This window comes from Chamaea fasciata, unplaced genomic scaffold, assembly GCF_029207755.1.
Source record: "Chamaea fasciata isolate MVZ Bird 193981 ecotype frontalis unplaced genomic scaffold, bChaFas1.0.hap1 SCAF_20, whole genome shotgun sequence".
NCBI lineage: Eukaryota > Metazoa > Chordata > Aves > Passeriformes > Sylviidae > Chamaea > Chamaea fasciata.
In genome coordinates, this window is record NW_027094105.1 from 6,670,514 (window position 1) to 6,685,261 (window position 14,748).

The following is a 14,748-nucleotide window of genomic DNA, read 5'->3' on the forward strand; positions in this document are numbered from 1 at the left end:
TGGTATTTCCAGCGAGCATCTGACCCGGTTTTTGCTAAAGAAGCAAACGGTGTCAGGAAACCAAAGTGTGCAGAAGTTCAGGCGCTGCCTGCACCCACCAGCCCGGCTCCGGCCGCCCCAAGATGTGCAGCAGCCTGGAGATGAAAAATGCAGGATGTTGGTTGGTTCTTTTCACCAGCAACCTCCGGGCTCTGTCTGCTGCAGCCCAAGAGCTGACACGGAGAGAGAACTGGTGGTAAATAGGGCGCTTATCGCTGCCTCGAAACGTGAGCGCAGAGCCACTTGTTTAAAAACAGCCACCGCCCAAACGACTCCAGGCAGACGCGTTTGAAAACTTCACTTTATTTCTCTGTCTGTTATAAAAGCAGGGTTTTGTTTTTTTACATCTCTGTAAGTGTCCAGACTCGGTACATCTTGGTTTTGTTTTCACAGTATCTCTGCAAGACCAAGGACGATTCTTATTGCTGCGCCGGGAGCCAGGGCAGGAGGGACGGCGGTGCCTCGCCTTCCCCCCGGGCTGGACCCAGCCTGGCGCCGGCTCGACAGGTCTCTACCCCTCCCCAAGGCTGCTGAGGGTCTGCACTGACTCCCCGAGGGGCTGCCCCTCTCTCCCCACGCTCATCTCGCTGTCAAGGGTAGGGAAGGAGAACCACGAGGTCCGCGACCCAGCCGGCGCCTTGGCCGTGCTCGGCAGCCCCTGGCCGGCCCTGGGTGCAGGTGAGGGTTTGGGCCAGGGCTGCTTCCCACCCTGAACCACGGCGGGGCTGTGACAGGGATGGCCAGGCTGCACTCTGAGCCCCTGTGGGGATTTGGGTCTATAAAGAGCTGAGAGCATCGCTGATGGGAAGGGGGAGGCAGAGACACGCTCACGCTCATCCGTGTATCCCGTGTCGGTGCCCCCAACACCTTCCCAGTGTATCCTCTGTGTGTTCCTGGTTCTGCAAAAAGCTGCCAGAGAAGGAGCTTGATTCACCTCTGCTCATTTACCACCCTGCCCTGGGTCCCCAGACATTTAAGTCCCCACTGGAACCCTGACAGTCAATCCCTGTTCTAACCACGAGGCCATTAACCAGCCATGGCAACAGCGGGGTCTTAGACCCTCTGTTACTGCCAGCCATCCTTCCTGTTATAGACAATCTGTCCCCACCAGGTTTGTAATGAAGCAGCATTGGAAAAACGTCACTTTTAATCACAACGCGTGAAATCTCCAAAGAGGCAGCATCACTCTCTGTGCCATGTCTGGTGATGCAAATGGAGGTGAAGGGGCACGTTTCGACCTAGGCACGGGATAAAGGCATTCTTTGGGAAGGGAGAAGTCCATGCAAAGCCGACCCCAACGTGAAATTTTGTATTGTACTGCTTAGCTGGGTCCGTTCAGTGCAACAGGACAAATTAGCCAGGAGGTTACTATCAAATTGCATGGATGTATCCAGTCTACCAGGTAGAGGGAATAGGAGGAACCAGATTTACTTAATGCACTGGGAGACTAAGTCCAACACAAAGCTAAGTGGAAAAGGACATAGGTGTTCCCTGAATGTGGTTTTTGGTGACTGAGAAGAAATCTTTCCTTGGAATTCCTTCGTGCAGCTAATTAAGACAACTGGGCCCAATTCCTTCGACCCAGGCTGACATCAGTGAGAACTGTAAGTACTCAGCACCTGGAGACAAAGTGAATACCAGACACAAATCCCCCTTCTGCTTCCACCCATGGGACTCAGCAGCAGCCAAGATGCGTGAGAGCATGATCAGCTATTCACCCACAGCTCAGAGTCTGTCCTCTTCTGCATGTATTGCCTCGGAGAAAATACAGACAAGTCCCAAAGGGCTGTGCCAGTGGAGCTATAGTTGGATCTGAATCCAGGTAAGAAAACGGAGTTAATACAGAGAGTGACTGTGCAAGTCCAAATCTCCCTAGCTTCATCCTTTATAGTCCCAAAGCTGAGATTTAGGCACCCTTTGGCTTGTGGATTTGGGTTTGATCCAGTCCAGTCGTTTGCAAGCCGGACTTCCCACCTCAGAGCTCTGCCCATGGAAAGGAGCAGCTCGGTGGCTGAGCATCTCTGAAAGCCAGTGGATTGAGGAGGGTGGGCTCCCCTGGAGACAGGGGAATGGCTGCAGGGCCCCAGGATCCTTGTTTGCTGGTTTGAGGCTGTCTTGGTGGGGGACACGACTTCTGGACGTGCGTTCCCCAGGCAGGGGGTGATGTTGAACCTGTTGCCAGAGGAGCTGGTGTGGCTGTGGAGAAGTGAGGAAGGAGAATTTCTTGCTGGTAACGTCCCGTGTGGAAGGTGAGGATAGGAATAGCAGCTAATTGGTGCCTCTCCAAGGGGAGAGCTTTTTGAGCAGCGTGTGTGGGATTGTGAGACCTGTTCAGACCAGCTCAGCGGGGCCAGGCTTGTACCTGGCATGCAGAACTCTCCTTAGTTCCAGCTCTTGAGGCAAGTTGTTAATAGAAGGAAGAAATATTTTCTGGGGGAAGGAGCTGTAGAGGGAAGTGATCTGCCTCGGGCCATGTGCTTGAGCAGGGCAGATCCTCCACCCCCATCCTGTGCCCTGGCCTCCAGATGCCACCTCTACCACAGAACTTCCTCTGCCTTCACGCCCATCCCTCCCATTCAAAAGGCTCTTCTGCCTCATCCTCCTCTGCAGAAAAGCATCTGGTTATCTCAGCAACCATCTGGTCCTTATTAAAACCGACAGGTTTCACCTCCTCCTCCTCCTCCAAATGCTCCTTCCTCACTGAGGACCCACACCCAAGGCTCAGGTGTTGCCCTGCCTGCACCTTCTCGTGTGTTACCCTTTGCTACAATGGATGTTTTGGCCATGACAGACAGGGACGGTGTCATGGTCCTGCCTGTGCCTCGTTCTGACAGTCAGGTAGATCATGAGGTCATTGGGAAGAAAATTATCTACTAATCCCAGTGTGATTCATTACCACAGAAGGAAGAGTTTTCCTCAGCTGTCGCTGCTGTGTTTGCCAGGAACGATCCCTGTTATTCTCAGACGTGGCTGCTCCTGGACTACAGATCTTGCTGGGTAGGCTTGGTGGGTAAGATCTGCCCTTGCTGACACCTGTGTGTCTCCAGCAACTTCAGAAGGATCCTTTTTATATCCTGCTCTCTGCACGGCATTGTCATTGGGATTTCACGGGCGAACGGGGTGACGGAGCTTCACCCGACAACAGCAGGTGCACGAGCCCCTGGCTCTTACCCACGAGAAGGTGAGGCTGTGGGCTAGCTGGGAAAACATCTGTGAGTCCTAAAGACAAACCCAGTGGGACATCCCCCCCTTGATTGGTGTTGACTCCCAGGGCCACAATTCCAGCTGTGAGGTTATTCCATGTTAAACTGCTAACGGGAGGCTGAGATCACCACGGGTGAGCAGCACGAGGAGCTTCCAACCCCTCCTGCAAAGCAGGGAGGTGGCCTGGGAGCTCCCCCTCGAGAGCCATCCGACAGCAGGTTTGTTATTTGCATTGCTTTGAAACTGAGATTATTTCCGTGCTTCCTTGTTCCAGGTTTTAAAAAGAGGAAGATTTTCTTGCTTCTTCCAATTTCATGCCCTTCTCATCCATCAGCCCGTGCCACGCTGACAATCTACTCCTTGTTCCAAAACGTTTTCTCCAGAATTCTGTAGAAAGGACATTCTGCCTGGTGGTGTTTTTGTTGGTTTTTTTTTTTCAAATATAGCTTTAAGGCAAAAGTTTGGCAATGCAAAGCAAAGTCTACATAAGGCCGCATGACTTGGATTTGCAACTCAGAACCTTACAGCTCAAAAAAAAATAATTCCTTATCTTAAATAGTCGACTTTTTGCTCCAGGAACTTGTTTTGTTCTCAACCAAAAGGAAAAAAAAAATTCTTAAAATCCCAAATAAAACGTTCTTATTGTTCTGGACAGTTCTGGACAAGCTAATGAGACTGAAGTTTAAACGGGAACTAAAGTAGGGAAGAAAAAAAAAGCTATAGGGTAGACATCAGTGTTAGTTTCTTCCCTTAGGAATCCAGTGATGAGACAGACCAAGTCCAAGGTCTCCTCTTTAGCTTTAGCACAGTGAAATCCGTCCCAATGGGAGAAGGTAGAATGGTTGCATTTGTTGAATGAATAAAAAGTGCATTTTGATTTCGCTCAGATTATACGTGTGTATCCTAATACCTAAGTGATTGTTTTGCTTCGGGTTTAGTTTTCTCCCTTTCGGTGCCGGGACGCCAGGTGTGTATTATCGATGTTTGGGGGGTATCACCACGAGTGGTGGTCCATCCTTTGGCCTCCACATGAGTACCTGAGCATCATTGGCATTGGGTTTGACAAGGGCACTGGGTGGTATTGGCTCATTCTTGCTGAGGACCTGGGGCTGCTCTTGAGCAGAGGGCTCCTGCAGCTTGGCACGCTGCCCCAGGGGCCTGCTGGGGTTCACCTCGATGCCCAGCCTCATGCGCCATTTGATAGTCTGCAAGGTCACCATCTCGTTGGTGGCCGTGTTGGTGGCCACCAGCCAGGTGGTGAAGCTCTGATCCCGGTGGATGCTCGTGAGCTTGGCCACGTTGCTGTCGCTGACGGGCACCGCCCACGTCACGCTCGGGTAGAAGTTGTCGTTCATGCTGATGTTGAACTTGGACTCCTTCTTGGTGGGACCCACGATGGTGCAGGTTTCTGTGGTGTTCCCGTACCAGGGATAGTTCACTCCATCTGAGTCACTGATGGCCTGGATTTTGCCGTCCAGTAGATCTGGAAGCTCCCAACTTGACCTGCCGTAATCAATAATCAATAGCAAATTATGGATAATGCTTTAATTCATTAGTTTAGAAACATGATGGACTTTAGAAAGGAGAGGGAGGAGCTGTGGATGCATTCCCTCTCCAGCTTTTACTGGAATTTGTGCCCTTGGTGCCATCCTGCTCAAAGAGCTCATCCCTGCCATTGAAAGTATCCTTCTTGTCAGGCTTGCTCTCTATTCGTTCATCCCCTAAATTTCTCTCTGTTTGAGTCCCTCCCCGCTGTCTGCCTGGCTCTGGAAGTGAAACCCATCCTCCTCCAGCCCCTGGAAGGACCCAGCTCGAGGGCTGCACACCAGCTCTGGGCTGGGGATGGTGTTACAGTAAACAGAGAGCCCCAGGTCGAGCTGCTTGTAAAACTGCCCGCGCGGCTCACCTGCCAGAGGGACAGAAAGGTCAGTGTTTGCAGCAGGAATATCTGTGAAAACAGTCCCCTGTCACCTTGTACTGCTGATGCACAACTTGGAGTGGGTTTTTTTCATTAACTTCCAATTTAATTTTTAAGATTAGATTTGCCAATAGAAGCAAACTGCTCTAAATGCCTCTGAAGAAGGGTTGGGTGTTTGCTCTGAGACAGCACAACCACAGATCACTTGCTCAGTGCACACCAGCTGTTTTAAGGACAGTCTTTTAAAAACCAGGCCGGCAGAGGTGGCTCTCATGTACCTCCTCCCTCTTGCTCATGATTCAGCACTCCCCACCACCCAGGGATGATGCCCCAGCCATCGAGGTGGCAGAAGGGACTGGGTGGCAGCAGCAGTGGCACCTGACCCTGCCATAGGACTGGCTGTGCTCCAGTCCCCCGAGCCTTGTGGCTCCCTGCTGCAGGCTGGGACATGGGGAATTATTTATCTTGGAGAGACACAGAGGGGACGCCCTGAGGCTCGTCAGGGTCAGGGTGACTGTCCAAGCCTTTCATAAGTCTGGTGCTGCAGCTTAAAATAGTCCCTTGATTGCCGAGGAGGCTGTGGCTGGGGGTACTCGCCGGCCTGGCTGGCTCTTACACAGCTTTGGGATGAGCTGCTCTGGCCAGGACCGATGTGGCCGTCTCATAAGGCTGTTTTGACTGTTAATTAGTTAATGACCGTGAAGTGCCTCCATGTTTGTACCCGCTGGATCGTTCAGCACTTAGCTGTGTCTGGCTCTGGCTAGAGGATACCGTGGGGGATTTAAAGGTCTCGTTTATCTTTTGTTTCATGCGAGCAGGGGGTCCTGGCAAACACCTCCCCAGAGGGAGATGAAGTGCCAGACAGGACGTGGGGTGTCCCGGGGGCTGCAGGGATGCTGGGAAGAGCAGGATGAGGGGACGCACTGAGCATTCAGGACCGGGGGATGCAGGGATGCTCTGAGCCGCAGGACCAGGGGTTATGCAAGCACAACATCTCCCCGCACAGATTTACTGGCTGCTGTCAGCTCCGGCACCGCAGCTGCAGCAATCCCTTCCTCCCGAGCTCATCGCCAGCAGGCAGAGGGAGTCCTTTCCCTGGAAGAAAATTTTTAGTGAAGGCAGCCAAAAGGAGATCCCTGAGCAGTCCTGCCAGGACCCTTGTGCACTGCAGAGATGTTTATACGCTCTGCTCTGCAAACCGGAGTCACCCTGTGTGGCTCAGCACCCCTCATGCCCTTCAGGCAGAGCTGAGCAGGGGAAGGCTCTGGGAAGGCTCCAGGAAGGCTCTGGGAAAGCTCTGGGAAGGCTCCAGGAAGGCTCTGGGGACGCTGGGTGACCCAGCCCTCACCGATGGATGAGTGGAGGTCGTGTTCTGTAGCCCCCACCCCTCCCTGCTGCACAGCCCAGCTCAGAAACCCCATCTGGGGGCTCTTGTCTCCCTTTCAGCTGCTGGTTTAGGATTACTTTCCATTCAGACAGTGGCTGGTACTCAGCTTGGCTGTCACCCAGGGATGAGATGTGACAGTGGCCCGGAGGTTGACTCTGAGGTGACAGGCGTGGTGCAGCCACAGCATCTCTGCAGGTACAGAGGTGCCAAAGAGGGAGCTGAGATGCCACAGAGGGTGAAAACCCTCCTGGCCTGCTCCAGCCTACTCAGATCAGAGCTGGTGGGTGAATGGCAGGAGAACCTGGCAGAGTACGCTCAGTAAATTCAGGTCCTCTAAGATCTGCTTGTCCCCATCTCCATTCCCAGTGCCCCAGGTCAGTATGGAATTGCAGAAGCTTCTCAGGATTTGCCCAGGGTTTAAACAAGAGCCCAAAGGTGGAGCTGTGTCAGAGCCTCAGCAGGATGGTGCCTGCAGAGCCTGCAGCATCCCAGGACAAAGCTGAGCATGGCTGGGCTCAGGGTGGCCCAGGAGGGCACCCAGCTTGAGGAAAGGCGTGGGCAGGAATGGGGAAGGAGAAACCAGCCTGTGTTTCTTCACAGAGCATGCTGTGCCTAATTCCAGCCAGTGTGGTTAACCCCAGGGTTTCAAAACCATCGTGCTTCATCTGCACAGCTTGGAATGAGCAGAGAAACGAGGCCTCATGATGATCCCATGACTGGAGCAGAGCAGAGGCTGCAGGGTGGTTGCTGCTGATGCTTGCCCCTCGCCTGATGCTACAGCAAAGCCTCTGTGCCAGCCAGGCTGGCAGCCTCTGCTTGCAGAGAGTGTGTCCATATTAAATAATATGCCAACAACTGGATGATTTTGGAAAGAATGCTGTGGAATGATCTTTGGCTGCATCAGCATCTTTCCCTGGTAGTGTCGAGCCAAGGAGAGACCAGAAAGTGCCCAGTAAACACTTTGCTGACAATAGCAGGAAGGAGGCACGAAAAGAAACCAAGCTATCTGGTTTCGTGGGTTCACTGATCAGCTCCAAGATCAGTAGGTTCTGGCTTATAACACTGACAAGCCTGTTTCTGCCTCTTCTGAAACCTTCAGAGTCAGTGTGGGCATCGCCAGGGACTGCAGCTGCCAAGAAACCTCTCTTAACAAATGTCTTCTTGCTACCAGAAGGAACTTGGAGCTACTTCTTGTGGTACAACTGGAGCCCTGCTGCTGACAGCCAAGCAGCTTTATGTAGGTTTTATCTTCCCAGTCCTCATTCAGACACTTTTTCTCCTATTCTGTCACACGGAACAAGTCCCCCGGCTCATCCTGAGCTCCCAGATGTCTGTCCCACAGCACCCACCAGGGCAGTGACAGCAAACCCAGCACAGGAGCCTGCAGCCCTGGGCATCCAGCAGTGTGGATACATCCAGGTAACCTTTCCAGACAGGCGCCAGGCACTACTGCATCCTCAGCTCTAATTGCTTAAAGCCAGCTCCTAATTAGTCACAGGCCAGATGGACTTGCACAACCTTGTGCTTTCCGACACCTTCCTCTCCGAGCTCCCTAAATAAGAGCAGCCCCTCTGGGACACAGCCCCTGCTTGGCGCATGGACCAGGGCCATGTGTGGGTGCAGTGAAACTCTGTCCCAGGCATTTCACATCCCTGCTCCTGCCTCCCTCCACCACTGGCCTGCACTGGGGACTCACTGAGCGAACGAAAACCGGATAGCCAGAGCTGCTTAATTTTAATTTCTCCTTTACAGTGCCTCTCTCACCTACTCCAGCCCGTCAGGCAAGTCAAGGCAGGGTTAGAATGAAGAACAGGAAGGAAATTTAAGATGTTGTTCCCTGGCTGACAGTGCTGTGCTGCTGTGGTCCCTCTTCCTCCCACCCTCCAGCTGTGTGTTCCTGTCTCATCTCTTGAACCAGCAGCAGTGTTTGATGGCTGGGTCAGGGAGTAAAACTAGCACAAAACCGGCATTAGGAAAAAGGCAACACATTCTGCTGGTTTAGGGGAGCAGACTCAAGTGCAACGGGACAACTCATGTAACTGAGCTGAGGTGGGTGCTCACGGCACAAGTGAGACCGAGGAGCCATTGCAGGGCTGCAAAGCCTTTTCCTCTAAATCCCTGGAGGGGTAAATTCCCACAGTGAACTGACCTCCCTTCACTTTCTTTGGAAAAGACACTCTTGTGGTTTTTCTGATTGTGTCCTCCCCCCTGGAGACTGGGGGTTTATTCTCTTGACAAGTTGAGTTCATTATGTCCCTGCTGCAGGGCATGGAAGATTTAATCTCACCAGGGAGAGATGCCTGGGAAGATGAAGTGATGATGTAACAATGCAAGTGCCCCATCGGGTCTTCCAGGGGAAGAAACATCCACAAGAAACTTCTCTAGATTCTTGGCTGATCATATTCCAACTCCAATTTATTTATCTCCCTCTTTTGCATATCTCCATCTGCACGGCTTCTTGCACATCTCCATGGAGATGAAAGAGGCTGGATAATGCCATTCCAGCATGGCCCAGCCGCTGACACAGGTTCCACCAGGTGCAGAAACCAGCACCCACCCCAGGAGAAGTCAGCAAGAACTTAATCCAGCTGCTCCTGCACGGGTCACAGCTCTGGCCAGATCCTGATGCCTCTGCCTGCACAGCAGCACCCTTCCCTAAGGACAAGGTAAAGTCCTGCATGGGAGGAACAGCAACCCTGGCCATGGGGTGGACAGGAGTTTGCCCCAGTCCTGCACAGAGAGGGGTCAGAGAGCACATCCCCATCCTCATGCTGGGGGTTTTCATGATCCCTGCAGCATCTACTGACTCACATGTACAGTAATGCCAGCACTTATGTGTTATCTGAGCTCTAATTCTCTCCCTTTAAATTTAAAAATGCTGCATTTAGCCCCCAAATTGTCAGTGCCACTTTAAACGTGCGTGTCTAAATTATCCCCTCGGTAGCTCCCATCCCTATAGCAGCATTATGCACAGCTCCATCTGCTCCAGTATTTCTCAGCTGTTTCCATCTTCAATGTAATGGCCAGCTTATGCACAGCTAACAACTTCCCAGCAGAGAAGTGAAAAATTAATCCAAAGCCTGCTGTAAGTATTGGTGCTTGGGTTGGATGACTGATTTTTGATTATTTGGGGGTTTTTGTTTGCCGGTCACCACAGGGGTTAAAAACATGGATGTGGCAGTAGCCTCTCCCTATCATGGAAAGTTGGGAATCTGTTGGCATCAATCGATGCAGCTCTGTGGAGGTCAGTGGGATTACACTGAGTTACACCAGCTAAAGCCTTGGCCCGTCCTTTCTATTAGGTTTGTGTCCTGCTTCTTTCTCTCTCTCCCTCTCTCTAAAGGTCTTCCAAGCCCATGTTTCAATGGCATTGAAGAGGCCTTTCCTCCTAAATGCCTTTATTTATAGCCTTCAGATGGCAATGAGTCTATAGAGAGTGCGGGAACAGACCAATTCCTGCTTGTGTTCGGGTAACTTTTTTTTTTTTTTTTGAGTATCAGTTAAATGTCAATGAATCTCCTAGGGAAAAAAATCTTTGTTTCCATGATTTTCTAGCTAAAAGCTCTCATACATAGCTGCAGTGTTTAAATCTACCTGTTTACAGCAGCAGCTACTACTCCTTTTTTCTTTTTTCTTTTTTTGGTCCCAAAACATTCCAGCAAGGGTAGGCTGTACCAAATCCTCGTTTCAAACACAGGGCGACCCAGGTGCAGGGAAATAAAAGGCCACGCTGAGGTTTGCAGCCCAGAGCAGCACTGGCAGCATCACTCTGTGCCCAGTCCTCTCTATTTCAGTGCATCTGAGCTGTATTTATATAAAGTGGACTTTTCTATTTTCCTTTGCAGCTGGTCGCTAAAGACAGGATTCCTAAATGAGCCGGAGAATTACACATGCAAATCCCAAAGGCCTGGAATTGGGAACATCTGAGCAACAAATTGTCCTTGCTAAAGATGCTGTCGGAGCCAAAAAGCCTCCAGATTTCAGGCCTGCTGTAAATACTTTTAAAATCAAGATCAGCCTGTCTGCACTGCCGGTGTTTGCCAGGTGCCAGTTCTCTTCTCAAACTTTCTGCTTGAGCAGAGCGGGGACATGGGGACAGGAGGGGGGGGCAGCCTGTCGCTTCGGGCTGCTCCTCCCGTGCCCTTCCCTCCGGTCTGCATCTTGCAGCCTGTCCGTGTGATGCTGAACCCGTGTCCTCGGCGGGGCTTAGAGGCAGCGGGGAGGGAAGGAGGGCCGGGCTGTGCGTGCAGATGTTCAGGCCGTCAGGAAGGCGCTGCATTAAGTCAGCCCTGCTTTCCAGCCCGCCGTGTCCCCCTCCTCCCGCAGCACTCCTCATTCAGGGATTTTTTTTTTAAGCTGCCCAGGCTGACCCTCAGGGGCTGAGCCAGCATCTCCCTGACTCGGGGCACTCGGGATGAGGAGGGAGAGGATTGCTCAGACCTGACCTCCCTGTCCTTCCTCCCTCACCCCCAGAGGCTGGGCAGCATCAGCACCTCCAGCCACTGACCCCTCTGCCAGTGCTGCCTCTGCACTCAGGTTCTGTCCCCGTGGCTGGACAGACACATTGCTGCTGCACCAGGAGGCTGCACCTGGTGCTGCCCAGCACCGTGAGTTGCAGAATTGCTGTTCTGTGCAGGCATTTGGGGATCAGGCGCTGGGGCTGATTTAGCTGTGGGCCAACGCCTGCAACGTTTGGAGAACAAGCTGGTGGGGGGACTGGGGAGAGATGACTTTTCTTGGCAGGGAGGTGACATTCTGATTTGACTCATTCCTGTCTCACTGTGACTGTCTGACCAGTAACACGGGGGTTCTTGGTGTGCAAACAGCCCCTGGATTCCTCCCACCTCACATATATACCTATACATTCCCTTTCACATTACCCATAAAGGAGGGCGACGGGAAATTTGCGCCCTGCTCCAAGGTGATGCAGATGGTTCAACTACCAACGGGTTAAATCCAGCTTGTGCTTTCCCGTGGGCTGCCTGCTACTGTGGGCAAAGCAGGCAGGATTCCTCCTGTGACGTTAAATGTGCTCCCAAAGCTGGTGGGCTACAGAGCTCCCAGCCACGGCTCACTGCAGCAGCAGCAGCAGCAGCAGCAGCACTCCAGGGACAGCTCGGTGCCACAAGTGTCAGCCCTCGGCTCTCCCTGGGGCTCCTCAATGCGCAGTTTTGGGATGGGGAAAGATGCAGGCAAGAGGAGCTGGAGGAGGTCAGGAGAACCACTGGTGTCAAACACATATCAGAGCAGGGGTGCCTGTCGTGGCAGGGCTGCTCCTGGGTTTTCAGGAGCTCCTGTACAGCCCTAAAGCTGTGGTGAAATCGTGTTGGTTTTGGGTTCCTACCAGAACAAGTGGGGTTTGGCTGGGGCTTGGGCAAATTCCCATTCGAAGAGAAGAGCACCTACTGCTTTAAAAGGGCAGGGACGAGCTCTCCTGCATTTTAAACACATGGGAAAGTCCTGATAAGTTTCAGAGGGGCTGGGTTTTTAAATATGGTTTATAATTTTTGGCTTAATCCACTATTTCCCAAGCAGGCCATGGCCCTCCCGCTCCCTCTTCCCGCTGGGCAAACGCACCCGCACGCGCTCTTGGGAATACTTACATTCCCTGTTCCCCGTAGTGATTGTAAAATTCCATGTGGCTGCAAGCCTGGATCCAGCCCACGATCCAGGTCTCCTTCTTGGGCAGAGGGGGCACCAACACCTGCGCAGAGGCTCGGAAGTGAGGGGTCCGGTAGCGCAGGACCACGCTGGAGGACTCGTCAATGCTGGTGGGAATGGGATCAATGGAGGCTTTGACTTCAATCACCGAAATACTTTCCCGGAAAACTTTGGATTTGCAGCTAATACTCTGAATACAGCCCATGGCATACCCCGAGTACAGTCCGACGCAGCTCCTAGGGTACTCCAGCAATCCTGGGGGATATTAGGCATTGAAATTATCTGGTGCTAGATCAATTACAGATCTTCTTGGTTTGTAATTTCAAAACTGATATCCATAGGATAGAAAATTCGTCATGTAAAGCCTTAATTCGAGTATCTGTCTTACAAGTACTGCTTCTATTTTTGAGGTTAGCTGCGCTTCAGAAGCAAAAGGGCCTTTAAAAATTTTTTCCCCTTTTAATGACCCATTAAATTTCTTGCTCAAACAGTCTTTGGGTTAAAAAAAAGTCTCTTGAGTTCAATAAATAAAGGTGGTGTTCTTAGTTGTTATATTTAGTCCTTCCTTTGCTCAGACGCGGTCTGTCATTCACCATCAAACATAGGACTAGCCAGTATTTCCCTTTATTCTTTGGATGAAAAGCAGAATGTTGATAGACACATCTATATAAATAATGAAATAGTTTTTAGCCCCAGCTTGTCACAACCGGTGTGGATTTCCACTTCCTGACTTGCAGTTGTTCATAACTTCCTTTCGCACAAAATTACAATAATAACAGAAAGAAACGACGGCTGGAAAATGCAAAAAAGTCGCCAAATCTCCGATTCTGGAGGCTCCTCCGCCAGCGCTGTCTGGGCTTTGGGGATTAATATTTTTTTTTTTTTCCTTCTCCTTAGAAATAGCCGGACGCAGAGGGAAGCGACCGCGGTGCCGGTGGGGCCGGCGGCTCCGGGAGCGCAGCGGGGCAGGCGGCGATGGAACCTCCCCCGCGCCCGCCGGGGCCGCGCCGCTCCGCGCCCGCTCAGCGCCGCGGAACCGCCGCCCGTGACATCCCCCGCCACGCACCGGCCCGGGGGGCGCCGGCCCCGCCGCTCCCCTTCCTCCTCCTCCTCCTCCTTCTCCTCCTCGGCGAGCGGCTCTCCGCAGGGGTGTCCGACCTTCCTCCTCCTCCTCCTCCTGCCGGCGCTGCTGCCGCCGCTCCCGGGCGAGCCGGCTGCGGCTCAGCCGGCGGGGCTCATGGGCGGGCGGCGGGGCTGCCCCGCACACGCGTGGGCCCCGCAGGGCGTCACAGCATCCCGGGGAGCCGCGCCGAGCCCCGGCCGCGCCGCCGAGCCCCGGCTCCTGCGCTGCGGGGGCGAGCAGCGGCGCGGGGCGGGGGGGAGGCTCCTTCTCTCGCTGGGTTTTTTTTTCCCTTCGCCTCTTTGCTGGCTGCCCGGGGAGGTGAGCGGAGCGGGATCGGTGCCTCCGCCTCCCGGCTGCCGCAGGCTTCCTCTCCCGCAATACATTCATGCACCCGGGGACGGCGCCGGCCCCGGGTCTCAGCCTCGCCGGGGGAGCGGGGGGGCGCGGGGGGGCTCCGGCTCCGCTCGCCGCCGCAGCATCAAAAAGGCAACGGGGTCAAACTTTGCAGAAACTCGCTGGCAGCCCCTCGGTGCCCCCGGGCGTGCCCGGCCGCTGCCGCCGGCTGCCCGGGCGGGGAGCGCCGCATGCCCGTGGTTCCCGCGGCCCCAGCGGCACCGGCTGCGGGTCCGGGCCCCCCCGCCGCCCTGTCCTCCCTCCTTCGCCCAGTCCCATCCCTCCCCCTGTATTTCGCTTTTAAACTGCAGCTGTTGAAGCTAAACCTCCTTTGCAAAAAAACCCAGCATTTCCTCCCACACGTCCGTGAATTGTGGGTAATGTAGTTTTGTTTTTTAATTTTAGAAACGTCTTTCCCCCCCCCCCTCTATTATCATTATTATCTTTTTATTTCACTGCAATGTGCTTTTTCTTGGGTTTTTGGATTATGATTTTCTTCTCCCAGCTGGAGCCTGCTGGGTTGGTTTGGTACCAACCAAAGGGCACCAGAGGGGATGGTCTCCTTATTATGGGCTCCTGCAGCCCTAGGCGGGATGGGCTGTGATTCCAGCAACGAATAATGTAAAGCTCTCCATAGCAGGAGTGGGACTGGGGAGCAGCTGGAACAGGGAGTGAGAAGCATCTGAGGCAGCAGTGGCCTGTGGAAAAGTTGTAAACTTCTATTACAGGCAGTTTTAGGAGTAATGCTGCCAGCTGGTCCTGCTGGCCATCAGCTGGCTGAGGATCTGAGCACCAGGGGAGGTGAAATTGTCTGGCTTTTCAGCAATTGCTGATGGACATCAGGCATTGGGTGATTGTGTCCTCTGTCACGGTTTCTAAATAGGAAACCTGGGGAAATGAGAGGTAAAAATCTCTTTGCAGGTGCTGCTTGTGGTGTGACACAGCAGCGCAGAGATGCTGTAAATGTCTTTTAGTCCTTCCCAGCCTGTACTCTCAGCAGGCTGGATTAGCCCTTAGCAGGTA

The 14,748-nt window shown here is 53.1% G+C and overlaps 1 protein-coding gene across 1 annotated transcript; it reads right to left on the reverse strand.

The window, feature by feature from the left end:
• Nucleotides 1-326: 326 nt before the first annotated feature.
• On the reverse strand, nt 327-13,984 carry FAM78A (family with sequence similarity 78 member A). The gene is made up of 2 exons (XM_066201012.1): nt 12,152-13,984; nt 327-4,746 (listed from the first exon to the last, which is right to left on the reverse strand). The coding sequence occupies exons 1-2, from the start codon at nt 12,412-12,414 to the stop codon at nt 4,218-4,220; spliced, it is 792 nt and encodes a 263-aa protein (XP_066057109.1). The 5' UTR covers nt 12,415-13,984; the 3' UTR covers nt 327-4,217.
• Nucleotides 13,985-14,748: the final 764 nt, after the last annotated feature.